Source organism: Aquarana catesbeiana, linkage group LG13, assembly GCF_042186555.1.
Source record: "Aquarana catesbeiana isolate 2022-GZ linkage group LG13, ASM4218655v1, whole genome shotgun sequence".
Taxonomy (NCBI): domain Eukaryota; kingdom Metazoa; phylum Chordata; class Amphibia; order Anura; family Ranidae; genus Aquarana; species Aquarana catesbeiana.
The window spans coordinates 125,112,008-125,125,530 of NC_133336.1; the positions used below are offsets into that span (position 1 = coordinate 125,112,008).

Here is a 13,523-nt window from a genome sequence, read left to right on the forward strand (position 1 = left end):
TCGTGATCGGGGAGATCATGGGGTGTAATTTACAATTGGAAATCATCAAGCAAAACATCAATGATGTTATTCCAAAATATAAAAACATCATTGATGTTTTGGGGCGAGTTTAAAGCCCCTCCAAATCACTTTCTTCTTTTGTGTGCTACAATGTGCGAAATGTTTTTGTGATTTTCCCAAAAGCCAAATTTGGAGGATGCACACAATGTGTCAACATGTGCTATCTGCCATCACGGGAGATCAATGGACGCGTTTTGGGGGTGCAACCCCTTCCTCAATAATAAAGTAGCGGTGAGGAAGGGCTTTCTCCCCCAAAACACGTCCCTTGATCCCCCGTGATGGCAGCTAGCACATGTTGACATTGTGAAATTTGTGTGCATCTTCCAAATTTGGCTTTTCCAGGGGTGATTTCCCCCCATCTGAACGCTATATCAAACACAGTTCCTAAATACTCATGTCTGATATTGCCTTCAAGTTCTACCAAATGTGAACTTTGTAAGATCAAGATTTGTGTCTTTCTTGTGGGTTTTACACAGGCCTGTTTTCTATAAAATGCACATTTTGATTTTGGATAATGACACCACAAAAATTGTTATACAACAAACATGTTGGTTTGTCAGAAAAACCTTTGGTAAATGCACATGTGATTGTGCAGGTAAAAAAGATTGCTCATCAAGAATGTGTGGATTATTGTCTCAACGCTACAACACTTTTGGGGTGATGTAATTGTTGTTTTATGAGAAAATGGGGGTAATTTCCTAAGGGCAAATCCACTTTGCACTACAAGTGCAGTTTCAGTGCAGTTGCAAGTGCACTTGTAGTGAAAAGTGTCTTTGCATTTAGTAAATAACAGCCAACAGTGCTTTGTATAAGGTTACACAATCACGACATTTTCTGCACTCCACACATTTCTGTCAGGGTCAGCTAAAACAAACACAAGCAGTAAATGTCCACAAAGAAGAGCCTGGGGGGAGATGCCTGTCGGGAACTTGAGGTCCTGCAGGCTTCTCCCTGTGGCCAAATACCACAGGGTAGCGACCAACCTCTGCTCCGGAGTGATGGCTTGCCTCATGCAGGTATCCTGCCTGCTAATATAAGGGGTCAGCAAAGCCAACAAACGGTGAAACACGGGGTCCGTCATCCGGAGAAAGTTCCTGAAATCATCAGGATTATTCTCACGGATCTCACGGAGCAAAGGCATATGAGAGAACTGGTCACGCTGAAGCAACCAATTCTTGGTCCATGAACTCCTCCCCACCCTGTTCATGGACTGGACTTGTGCCAAGGTCAGGACCCCAACACCAAGCCCCCGCACAGCACGAACTCTACGAGGAGTACGCATACGAAACATGGCTAGAAAACGGTCGGCTGCTCAGAACGAAGTAACAGAACGCACTGAAGAACAGCAAGGCCTGTGAAGAGCGACCTGAAAAACAGTCACGAGCGGGCAAGATCGCACAAAAAACTCCGATACGAACTGACTGCACGCACTGAAGAGCAGATACAAACCCACAAGCACAAACTGAACGTCAGAAAACGATCTGAAAGCCACCAGTCTGAAAAAGCGCGAATCGTCTCTCACCAAACTTTTACTAACACGAGATTAGCAAAAGGAGCCCAAAGGGTGCCGCGCTTGGTTCTGAACCGGCCTTTTCTAGTCTCGTCGTACGTGGTGTACGTCACCGCGTTGTTGGCGATCGGAAATTCCGACAACTTTGTGCGACCGCGTGTAGGCAAAACAAGTTTGAGCCAACATCCGTCGGAAAAAATCCTAGGATTTTGTTGTCGGAATGTCCGAACAAAGTCCGACCGTGTGTACGGGGCATAAGACTTACCATACCTGCAAAGCAAATACAAAAAAACCAGAAAAAAAATAAAACATTTAACGCAACCTGTGCCTAAAATATATATATGCCGAAGCATGGGGGCATCCTCCCGCAAAAGGTAGGAGCAAATCGCTCCTCCACCCACTGCTGCCCCCACACTTCGGCATATATGCTGAAGTATGTAACTGTGGTGGTGAAATCACCTCCGACAGTGCTGGAGTCACGGCTTTATGTATCGTGGGAGCAAACGCTGTTGCTGTCAAGATATATAAATCTGCTCTGCAGCTGAATGGCGTACCTGAAAAAAAAAATATATAACAATAAAACACAGTAAACAGTAAAGTATAAAAAAATTGCATACCTATAAAGCAAACATGATAAAAACATAATAACAATAAAATTGCATTGCAGAATAGAATACAGTAAAAAAGAGCAGAACAATAGAGAGAGAATAGAGAGAGAACAATAAAACAACAACTATTTTTTTTTTTTTTTTTTTTTATATTTTTTTGTGTTTTTTTTTTTTTTTTTTTACTTTTTTTTGTTTTTTTTTTTTTTTACACTTTTTTTTGTAACTTTAACTTTTGTAACTGGTACCAGGTTTGGGTCTCTCCAAATGCGATGGCATCTTGGAAGACCCTGTGAACATGTGTCCTAGTCTGTGCAGTGCTGTACCCTACGCTAATACTCAACTAGTGTATGGTAGCGTTCAAAACATTCACCAATGCAAAGACCAGGATTGTCAGGACAGGAGGGACAATAATACGGGGTGTCACGCCTATAACCGCGCTTGCTGCAGACATGACATCTTTTTTGGGGGGCTCGTTGGGTAGAGGTACTCGGGAGGACATAAAGAAAATGCCTCTCATGCAGCCGGCTTACTGCATTTGGTTGGGGAAGGTGAGGTGGAGCACCGTCTGGAAACAGAAGGGCTCTGACGATCTCTTCCTGGAATTTAAGGAAGGATCCAGTCTGTCCTGAAGCTCTGTATAGCACATAAGCGTTCAGCAAAGCCAATTGAAATAAACAGACACTTTTTTGTACCAGCGTCTGGCCTTACGGGCAACTAGGTACGGCGTCAACAACTGGTGGTTGAGGTCCACCCCTCCCATGTTAAGGTTATATTCGTGGACACAGAGGGGTTTCTCCTCAACACCAGTTGCCGTAGTAATTTGGACTGTCGTGTCTGCATGAAGGGAGGTAAGAACAAAAAAATTCTTATTATCCCTCCACTTCATAGCGAGCAAATTATTACACTGCAAGCAGGCTCTCTCCCCCAGCCTAAGACGGGAATCTGCAAGCCACTGGGGAAAGCCCCGGTGATTAGGTCGGATGGTGCCACATGCTCCAATCTGATGATCAAAAAGGTGACTAAAAAGTGACACGTTCGTGTAATAATTGTCCACGTACAAGTGGTACCCCTATACGAATATGGGTGACACCAAGTCCCACACAATCTTGCCAGCGCTTCCTATGTAGTCAGGGCAGATTGTCAGCTCTACGTGACTATCTTTGCCCTCGTAAACCATAAAACTACATGTATAGCCTGTGGCCCTGTCACAGAGCTTATACATCTTGACCCCGTATCTGGCACGCTTGCTGGGAAGGTACTGTTTGAATGACAAGCGGCCAGAAAACTTAATCAGGGACTCATCATCCCAGACAACTTGATGGGGAGTAAACAAGTCTGCAAAATGTTGGTTTAAGTGGTTTACGAGAGGCCGAATTTTGTAGAGCCAATCGTATCCAGGGTCTCCACGAGGATGACAGAGTTCATTGTTGTTGAAGGGCATGAACCGCAAAATCTGCTCGTATTGTGCCCTGGCCATGGAAGCAGAGAACACGGGCATATGGTGAAGTGGGTCAGTGGACCAATATGACCGCAACTCACTCTTTTTGGTTATGCCCATGAGGAGGGAAAGGCCCAGAAAGATCTTAAATTCGGAAACCGTAATTGGTTTCCAATCTCTGGCAAGGGAAGACTGCGGAATAGTGACGATGTGTTGACCAGCGTACAAATTGCTTTGGTCCACAATAGATCTATAGAGATCTTCGGTGAAAAACAGCGAATAAAAATCCAGTGACGTAAAATCAACTGTTTCCACCTGAATTCCGGGTTGGCCAGTGAATGGAGGAAGTACGGGTGCTGCAGAAGTGGTTGGTTCCCAATTAGGATTGGCGAATGCAGCAGGAAGGGCACTATGGGCATGACGGGCCTGTGTTCATCTTCTTGGTGGCAGCGGGACACTACTTGTGCTTGCCACCTCGCCAGCTTGAACTACACTTATGGGACTCGCCACGTCACCAAGTGTTACTGCAGTGCTGGATGTACGACCAGGGTGTACTAGGCCGCTGGTGCTTGCCAGTTCACCAGAAGGAATAGCGGCGCTAGTACTTCTCTGCTCCATACTTGGGACCTGCGATTCTTGCACATCAAGGACAGAAGAAGAGGTTCGGGGTCTGGTACGCCTGACCTTGGCAGGGAATACAACTCCATCGTCAGAGCTATCTGTCATGGAGCCGCTGTCATCTACAGGATCGTATTCTGAGCCTGAATCTGACAGATGAGTGACTTCCTCTTCACTATCTGTCATGCTCAGAAACGTGTAGGCCTCTTCACTAGTGTACCTTCGATTTGCCATTTTGGGCTCTAAATTTAGTGGTACACTAGTGAGACTCACAGGCAAAAAAGCTCCTGACTGTTAGCGACTGTATCAAAACGCTACCAACAAAAACTGTTAGCGATCGCAGGGATCAGGCCTGACTCTGTGAACGCTGCAGTTATGTGTGTTTAGTGTTTTGTAAGTGACAGTGATCGATCGATACTGCACTTGGGTGTGCTGGGCCGGGCCGAGGGGCAAAACGCAGGTGCTAGCAGGTATCTGGGCTGTTCCCGCTAACACTGCGTTTTTGGGAACCCTAAACTGCTGGGGACGCTAGTATAGATCTGATCGGATCAGATATTAATCCGTTCAGATACTATACCACTAAGGGAGGTGTATGGTGCGTGCATGGGTATTAGCGGTACTGGCGCTAACCTGACGCTGCCTGGGGCGACGCAGACCTTATCTGACCCTAAAACTTAACTTATATCACCGCCAGGCGATTAGGGGGTTAAACCTTTATAAGGTAATAAACGGCGGGTGCCCTGAAACTATAATAAACAAACTAACTAACCAGCGTCACCCGTAACAGTTATAGGGTGATCACTGGTGAAAGGGTTAACTAGGGGGCAATCAGGGGGTTAAAACCTTTATTAGGTAGTATATGGGGTCCCTGTCGCTATAAAACACTGACGGCGAACCTATATACTCCCTAACTAGCGTCACCTGTGACACTAATACAGCGATCAGAAAAACAATCGCTTAGTGACACTGGCGACGGGGGGTGATCAAGGGGTTAAAACTTTATTAGGGGGGGTTAGGGGGTACCCTAGACCTAAAGGGGGCTAACCCTAACTGCCCTACCACATATAACTGTCACAAACTGACACTAATGCAAAAAAAAACCTGCTATTGGTGTCACTGTGACAGGGGGGTACAGGGGGGTGATCGGGGGGTGATGGGGGGTGAAAAGTGTGCCTATTGTGTTCTACTGTAAGTGTAGTGCTGGTGCAACTCACATTGATGTCTTCTCTCCTCAGCGCCGGAACGAAAAGACCGGCTCGAGGAGAGATGACATCACTTCCTCTGCCGCTGTTTACATTACAGCAGCAGAGGAAGATTTTCATTAGTTGGGAGCGATCGCGAGGGGGTGGATCGCTCCCCTGACAAAGCTGACCGTCTCAGGCACCGGGGGGGCGCAAAGCACCCCCCGCCCGCGGGAGGCAGATCACGTACTGTACCGGGTACGTGATTTTGCCTGCCCGTGCCATTCTGCCGCAGTATATCTGCGTTAGGCGGTCGGCAAGTGGTTAAATTACTTTTTTTCCCCGACAATTCATTATAGCCGGCACTAGCTCGAGCACTTTTAAATGACTTTTTTTTCCCTTTAGAAATGACATTTTGTTGTCAGACTGTTGGGAACATGGGAAACATGGGAAACATGCGCCACTTTACAGGCATACTATAGACACCCCCCAGGTACGAAATTTAAATTAATATTACACTCTTATTGTTTCACTTTAGGCATTATTAAAATCACTGCTCCCGAAAAAACGGCCGTTTTTAAAACTTCTTTTTGCATTGATACATGTCCCCTGGGGCAGGACCCGGGTCCCCAACCACTTTTTATGACAATACCATGCATATAAGCCTTTAAAATTAGCACTTTTGATTTCTGCCATAGACTTTTAAAGGGTGTTCTGCGGCTTTCGAATTTGCCGCGAACACCCCAAATTGTTCGCTTTTCGGCGAACGGGCGAACAGCCAATGTTCGAGTCGAACTCATGTTTGACCCGAACATAAAGCCCATCCCTAGTGGGAGTTTATGGTCGGAGTTTTGAGGGAGATGGGTCTGAGAGAGCAGATAATGGGATGGGTGACGGCACTGTATGCAGATCCTAGAGCAAGGGTTAAAGTTAATGGTAGACTATCAAATTATTTTGAGATGCAGAATGGGACTAGGCAGGGATGCCCACTGTCCCCATTGTTATTTGCTATGATGCTGGAGCTCTTTCTGCGCACGATTAGGGGAAATAGGAAGATCAAGGGGATTTGTATTTGATCAACGAAACATAAGATCTCAGCTTACGCAGATGATCTACTGTTGTACCTCTCCTCTCCTCAAGAGTCTTTGACGGAACTGGTGTTGGAAATAGACAGGTTTGGCCTTATATTTAATTTTAAAAGAAATATTGCGAAATCAGTGGTGATGCTGAGCAATGTGCCTTTGAGGATGAAGACCACCTTGCAACAATCATTTCCTTTTGTTTGGCGCCTTGATTCTATATTCTATTTAGGGATCTATATCTCTTCAGATATAAAGCGCCTATATGATCTAAACTATGGACCCTTGATGGTATCCATAATAAAAGACTTGCAAAAATGGAGAAGTCATACTCTGACATGGTTTGGCAGGGTAAACGAGCTTAAAATGAGTGTAATTCCCAGGCTTATTTACGTTTTACATACCGTAGCCATAACTCTCCCACAGACATTCTTTAAACAAATATGAAGGGCTTTTATGACCTTTGTGTGGGGAGATAAACATCCCAGGTTGGCACACAAGATTTTTAGGATGAATCCAAAACAGGAGGGTGGAGTGGGATTCCCGGATATAGCGTGTTATTACAGAGCCATGGCCCTGGTTCGTATAATGAACTGGTGCCATGACTCTGCTGGTAAAATTTGGGTGCTTTTGGAAAAAACATTAGCAGGTAGGAACTTGGCTGGAGCCCCCTGGATTCCGGTTTCTTATAGGGGGTTGTCAGAATATGCATCACCACTGTCGAAGACAACACCATCCATTTGGGATAGAATGAACAGTACGGGAAAGTTTGCCCCCCCCCCCCAATATCCCCTTTAACATCATTGGAAGGATTTCCCTGGTTTTCCCCGGGGGAAGAGAAAGGGAGTTTAGATCGCTGGGGAATTGACGGAAAGGGTTATTGCGCTGGTGTGGCCCCACAGGGTAAATTGCTTCCATTGGTGGATTTGGTTCGAATACTGGGGGAAGTACCAATGGCTGTATGGAAATACCGTCAACTGACAGACTTATTCAATAACTGGAAGCACCAGATTAGGCCAACGAACCCGCTTACTACTTTTGAGGAATGGTGTGTTAACTTATCAGAGCCGGGTTATATGTTATCTCGAATGTATAGGCTGGTTCTGAGTGCCCAAAATATGACAACTCCCTATTTAATTTAAGAATTGGAAAAAGAACTGGGCTATAATTTTACATCAGAGCAGATTACAAGGCTGATGGGAGCGACACACCATACTTCAATAAGTTCCCATATACAGGAGATGTCTTATAAGTTCTTGACAAGATGGTATCGTACGCCCGTTCGATGGGCTCAGAAATATCCATCGGCGGATGTTATTTTCTGGGGGGTTGTAACCAAAGGGGTTAATTTCTGCATTTATGGTGGCATTGCCCAAAGATTAAAGTTTTCTGGGAGGAGATAGCCCCTTGGATTAAGAAAATGACACTTAGACCTATAGAATTCTCTCCATTACATTTTCTTTTTCATGGGATGCCATCATCTGCTAGGTTTTATAAAAGAAGCGTTACTCCCCATTTGCTAAATGCAGCCAAAATATTGATACCTAGATTTTGGAAACAGTCTGGATGTCCTACTATAATGGATTGGAAAAGGGAGGTAGAAAAAATAATGGAAGCAGAGAGATGGATACATATGTTTAAAGACCAACAGAATAAATTTAAAGATACATGGGCAGGATGGCTGTATTACTCCTCAGAAATAGGGGTGGATTAAACCCTTTTGAGGGCAATGCTGCGTTATGGATCAGATAGTCTGTGAGATGCATCTGGTGGGGGGAAAATGGGAGGAGGTGGGGTTTTTTTTTTCTTTTTTTTTGTCTTGTTTCTTTTTTCTTCCTCTGGGAGGCACAGTAGAGAGATGATTGATGTCATTAATAGAGGAAGAGGATAAGTTATAATAATAAATTAGACATGGAATGGGCAACATATGGAATATGGAATATGGAATCACATAAAGAAGGGTAGATTGAAATGAAAGGTGGAGAGGTATAAAAATGAAATAGTAGAGTGAGATTATATTGAATTAAAACACTAAACATAATAGGACACGAAAATAGTAATTCGAAAGTATACACTTTTACACTTTTTTTTTTTTTTTTTGTATTGTTGGTTGTTTGACACATGTAATAGGGCGCTGCAAAACCCCCTTCTTAATTATACTTTGAATAATGTTTTGCACAAATTGAGTTTTGGTTATGGGTAGGTAAGTGGGTGGCCTTTTTCCTTTTTTTTTTCATTTATTTATTTATTATTATTTTTTTTCTCTCTCTTTTTTTCTTTCTCTCTTTTGAAGAGGACATGATCAAGGATACGGTGTGTTTTCTCGGGGTGGGGGGGTTAGTGTGGTATATGTTCATGAAAAGATTTATATAGATATATTGTGCAATGTGTATTTCTATGTTGTATGTTGAAATTTGTCTTAATAAAGAAAAAGTGATTATATATAGCAGTAGAATTTTCTTAGCATAGCAAATGTATGCCTGTTCACGAACTGAAAATTTTTGTGAGAGCTTAGGTTTCTAAACATTTAGAGCAGCTCAGATCATTCTTCTTTCCATTAAAAGTGTTATATTACTTATGTAATTTGCTTTTACTGTCATTTGGGAGTATTTCCTTTTTTTTTTATTTATTTATTTTTTTTTACGAGCTACATTTTTTGACAGTGGCTGCTTCACGCTTATAGTATCTATTTCATACTCTGTCCCCTGGAGTCCTCCCAAAGTGAACAAGCAAACAGTGGCATATTAAAAAGGTTATGGGTTTCCGACAGCAACTAACAAGTCTTGGTAAAACATACAAGGTATAAAAAAATAAAATAAAAAAGATAGCTGCACGAGGATGTGCTGTAAAAATGTGTTCTGCTCTTCACCGGCCTCAGGACTCTGAAGCTGACAGGGCAAACTAAAATGGATGAAAGCCCTGTTTCAATAAAAAGGAAACTATGAGGAGAGTTTGGTCATGTGACCTTAGGTTTCATTCAGATGAACGTAGGACCCAAATGCAGCAAAACTCTGGCTGTATCCAATTTGTGTGCTGCCAGAACTTTGTGCATGAGCCCTTAACCACTTTCCGCCCGTACTATAGACGACAGATGGCTACAGCACGGGCTTCCAGTGCTGGAAGGGTGTCCTCCCGTGCTCGTGCGCCCCCTTCAGACTTGGCTGATCACAGAACAGGGTAAAGGGCCAATAACAGGGGGCCCTTTACCATGTGATCAGCTGTCAACCAATGACAGCTGATCACGGAAGTAAAAACCTAGTGGTGATTAAATACCACCAAAAGAAAGCTCCATTTGTGTGAAAAAATGATAAAAATTTTGTTTGGGTACAGCGTTGCATGACTACACAATTGTCATCCAAAGTGAAAATTGGCCTGGGCAGGAAGAGGGTATGTCTCCAGTAGGCAAGTGGTTAAAGTCACATGATTGGCTTTCCTGCAGTCATGAAGATCTTTCTGTTAAATTAAGCAGGGAGAACTCTGGGTGGCTATGTTGGATACTTCCACGATTTGTGAAGTTGAATATGTTGGAGTACAAATGTTGTTATCCAATCTTTATTATAAATCAGCCCCATAGTCTAGTAAATGGAATGATAATAAGAATGCAGCTGGTTGTTGTAAGTAGCAAAGACACCTTGATATGCCAGTGCATTATTGGATATTAAAGTCACGTGTTCAGTAATCTGCAGTTGTGCATATGATATAGTTGATGTTTCTGCTATATTAAATTTTTTACCTGCTCTCCTTTTTCTCTGATTTTCTGAAGACCCTCATTCTGTTTTTCTTCTAATTTTTGTTGCTGGTTGTTCCATTTGTCTGATATCTAATCAAAAGAAAAAAAACTGAGATGTTAGAGGTTGATCTTGATTGGATTGAGTTTTTGTTTTTTTTTCCCCCCAATGCAGTTATGTATATAAGTGTCACAGTTACTTACCTACTGTGTTCCAGGGCCTCCCCTAACTTCCATGGTCTTGGGCACGTCTGGGTTTTACCTGGAGTGTCCCGACCACGTCACATGACAGTGTCCTCTTTTTAAACTCAAGTGGGATGTTCTCTTAACCCTTATCCTGAGGTAGTGAAGCTACTTTTGTGCCCATCACTCCCCTAAGGTATTGAAGTTGTTTTTTGTCCTTTTGCCTCAGCAATGCATCCCCCAGTTAAAGTTCCCACTGCACTTCACCTGATCACTACTACACTCTAAGACAAAGTCACTTCAGAACCCTAGTCAGGGTCTCCTCTTCACATACAGTGCAGCTACAACTGCACCTGCAGACAAAGTCTTCCCCTCTGCCGAGTACTCCAATAGCAAGCCTCTTTCTATAGGGGCACTCAGCAGGCTCGCTGAGAGACCCAGGAGAGCTGCTGCTCTCGAGCACATCGCTGTATCCAGATGGGGTAAGTATAAGGGGGCTAGCTGCACTCAAAAGGTTTTTTACCTTAATGCATAGAATGTGTTAAGGTAAAAAAACCTTCTGTCTTTAGAACCACATTAACCACTTGACATCCGCGCTATGGCCGAATGACGGCCACAGTGCGGACCTGAATTTCCGGGAGGCCGTCATATGACAGCCTTCCCTGTGCACGCGGCCTGCAGGGCGCGCGCGGAGCGTGCTGTGATCACCAAGTCACTGAGACTCCGGTGATCAACGATCCAAGTAAGGGGCCGGTTCCGGACCCTTACCATGTGATCAGCTGTCAGCCAATGACAGCTGATCACATGATGTAAACAAAAGATCGGTAATCGTTTTTTTTCCACTCACGCTGATAGCGTGAGTAGAAAAAAAAGTCGATCACCGGCTCAGCTGCAAGGGACATCGGTCCCGAAGTGGAAAAGGCACATCTGCCTCATCTGTGCCACCTGCCATTGCCACCTAACAGTGCCCACAGTGCCACCTATCAATGCCCACAAGTCCCACCTATTAATGCCCACAAGTGCCAGCTATCAATGCCCACCAGTAGTGCTAATCAGTGCCACCTAGCAGTGCTGCCTATCAGTGTAACTGATCAGTGCCCATTATTGCCACCCATCAGTGCCCATCACTGCCACCCATCAGTGCCCATCACTACCACCTATCCATGCCCATCACTACCGCCTCATCAACGTACATCAATGAAGGAGAAAAATTACCTGTTTTAAATTTTTTAGAAAAAAATATAAAAAAAACATTTTTTTTTTTAAATTCAGTATTTTTACATTTTTTTAAAAAAAGATAAAAACCGCAGAGGTGATCAAATACCACCAAAAGAAAGCTCTATTTGTGGGGAAAAAATGATAAAAATTTCATTTGGGTACAGTGTTGTATGACCGCGCAATTGTCAATCAAAGTGCGTCAGCGCTGAAAGCTGAAAATTGGTCTGGATAGGGGGGGGGTTTAAGTGCCCAGTAAGCAAGTGGTTAAGGTATATTAGTCCGCATATGCAGATGATAGAAGTCAGTTACAAATGGGACACATAAGGGAGCGTTGTGGTTATTTTCTTTTAAATGTTCTTAATTCAGATATATTAAAATCAATGTAGCACCCTGGAGTTTAGGCAGGGTTGCTCCTTACAAATGTACTTGCCAGGACTAGTTATCCTAGTTGATTACTAGAGATCCATTGAGTTCTCCCTAAGTTTGGCCTTGTTGCACTTTTCTCTTCTACCACTAGGTGGTGGGGTACTTGGTGGTACTAGATACAAGAAGGGCAACGAAAGGTTAGGGTATATGGGTATATGGGGTATCTCAGCCAATGGACAGGGGTTTTCTTGAATCCCTTGGCCTGCTGGGAGAGCCTATATATTCGGGGGGGGGGGGGGGGGGGGGTGGCAGGTGATCTGTGTTCTGTGCCACCTGGACAGCTGTCTGGTTGGACGTGTGTCATGTGCCCCAGGCTGCTAGGCCAGGGATTGGGCCTATTCCGAGGGCGTCTGGCTGCTAGGCTGTCTGAGGGCCTATCCAGAAGCAAAAAAGCAGCGCAGGGTTGGGATTGCGGCTTGCAGTCCAACCAAAAGTGACATTTCTCCCGGAGATCCTGTCAGTGGTCGGAAGTAGAAGGGAAGCTGGAGCCACTAAGGGACCAGCCACCTTATTACCAGGGTCCACAGTGAGTAACTGAAGCAAGTACCGGGGCAGTATTCTCACCGAATGGGCACGGTGGAGAATCGGGAAACTTCAGGCGGTGATCAAGTCAGGGACCTAGCCAGCGGAGGTAACGCTTGCAGAGCAGCCTTGTGTGTCAAGCCAGGGACCGAGCAGGCCAGTGGGGTGAAACTTAAGACGTATCGGGAGTGCCAAGCTAGGGACCCAGCAGAGAGGCGGGGGTGAGGCTTGAGGAAGATACCACTGTGAAGACTGGAGAAGCTCAAGGGATTCAGTGGCAGTGAATCAGAGGGTCTAGTGAGAAATTGGGAGCTCAGTGTATGGAAGAACTACAAGGAGAAGTTGTAGTGAAAGTGAAATAACTGTTACGCTTTGTGTTAGGAACTGTTAAAGACTGTTGCCATAGGAGACAGCATTCCTGCATGTGCAGATGTGGCTTCTTGCTGGAGGCCTTTCCCTGCAAGGCTGTCCTCCTATTGAAGTCTTGGAGTCTGCTAATTGAACTTGCAACTACTCAAGGGTGCCCTGGCCCTAACCCTCTTTCCCCCAAAAAAGTTTGTAAGAGAAATAAATATCTCTTTTGCATTGAAGAAGTGTCTGGCGCCCAAAAACTTTATCCACCTTGCACCCACTATGCTTCACAATCCACTACATACAGAAGGATGTGAGCTATCTCTGGCCCTGGAGATTCTCATTAGACTGAAGGAGGTCGGAGACCTTGCTACATCAATGTATTTTAAAATGGTATTGAAGTAATTGTGTAAATATTTGTGTTGAGTTTGATAAATAGTTATGATTTTTTTTTAAATTAATCAGACATAACTGTAAATGGGACAATCTGTTTAGTAGTTTGTCAATATAACAACCTGACATATAAAAAGTTTGTCAGGCATAAGCTGGAAGGGACTCTTCATCATGCCTTAGAACCAGAAAAAAGTCTGTAACCAGCCAGA

General features: G+C 44.2%; 1 protein-coding gene across 1 annotated transcript in view; it reads right to left on the bottom strand.

Moving 5' to 3' along the window:
• The window catches only part of PLCB2 (phospholipase C beta 2), a 405,331-nt gene that overhangs the window by 12,545 nt on the left and 379,263 nt on the right, over positions 1 to 13,523 (bottom strand). The window contains exon 31 of the mRNA XM_073609959.1: positions 10,228 to 10,314. Within this exon, the coding sequence (XP_073466060.1) occupies positions 10,228 to 10,314 (87 nt within the window). The remainder of the gene's footprint in view (positions 1 to 10,227; positions 10,315 to 13,523) is intronic.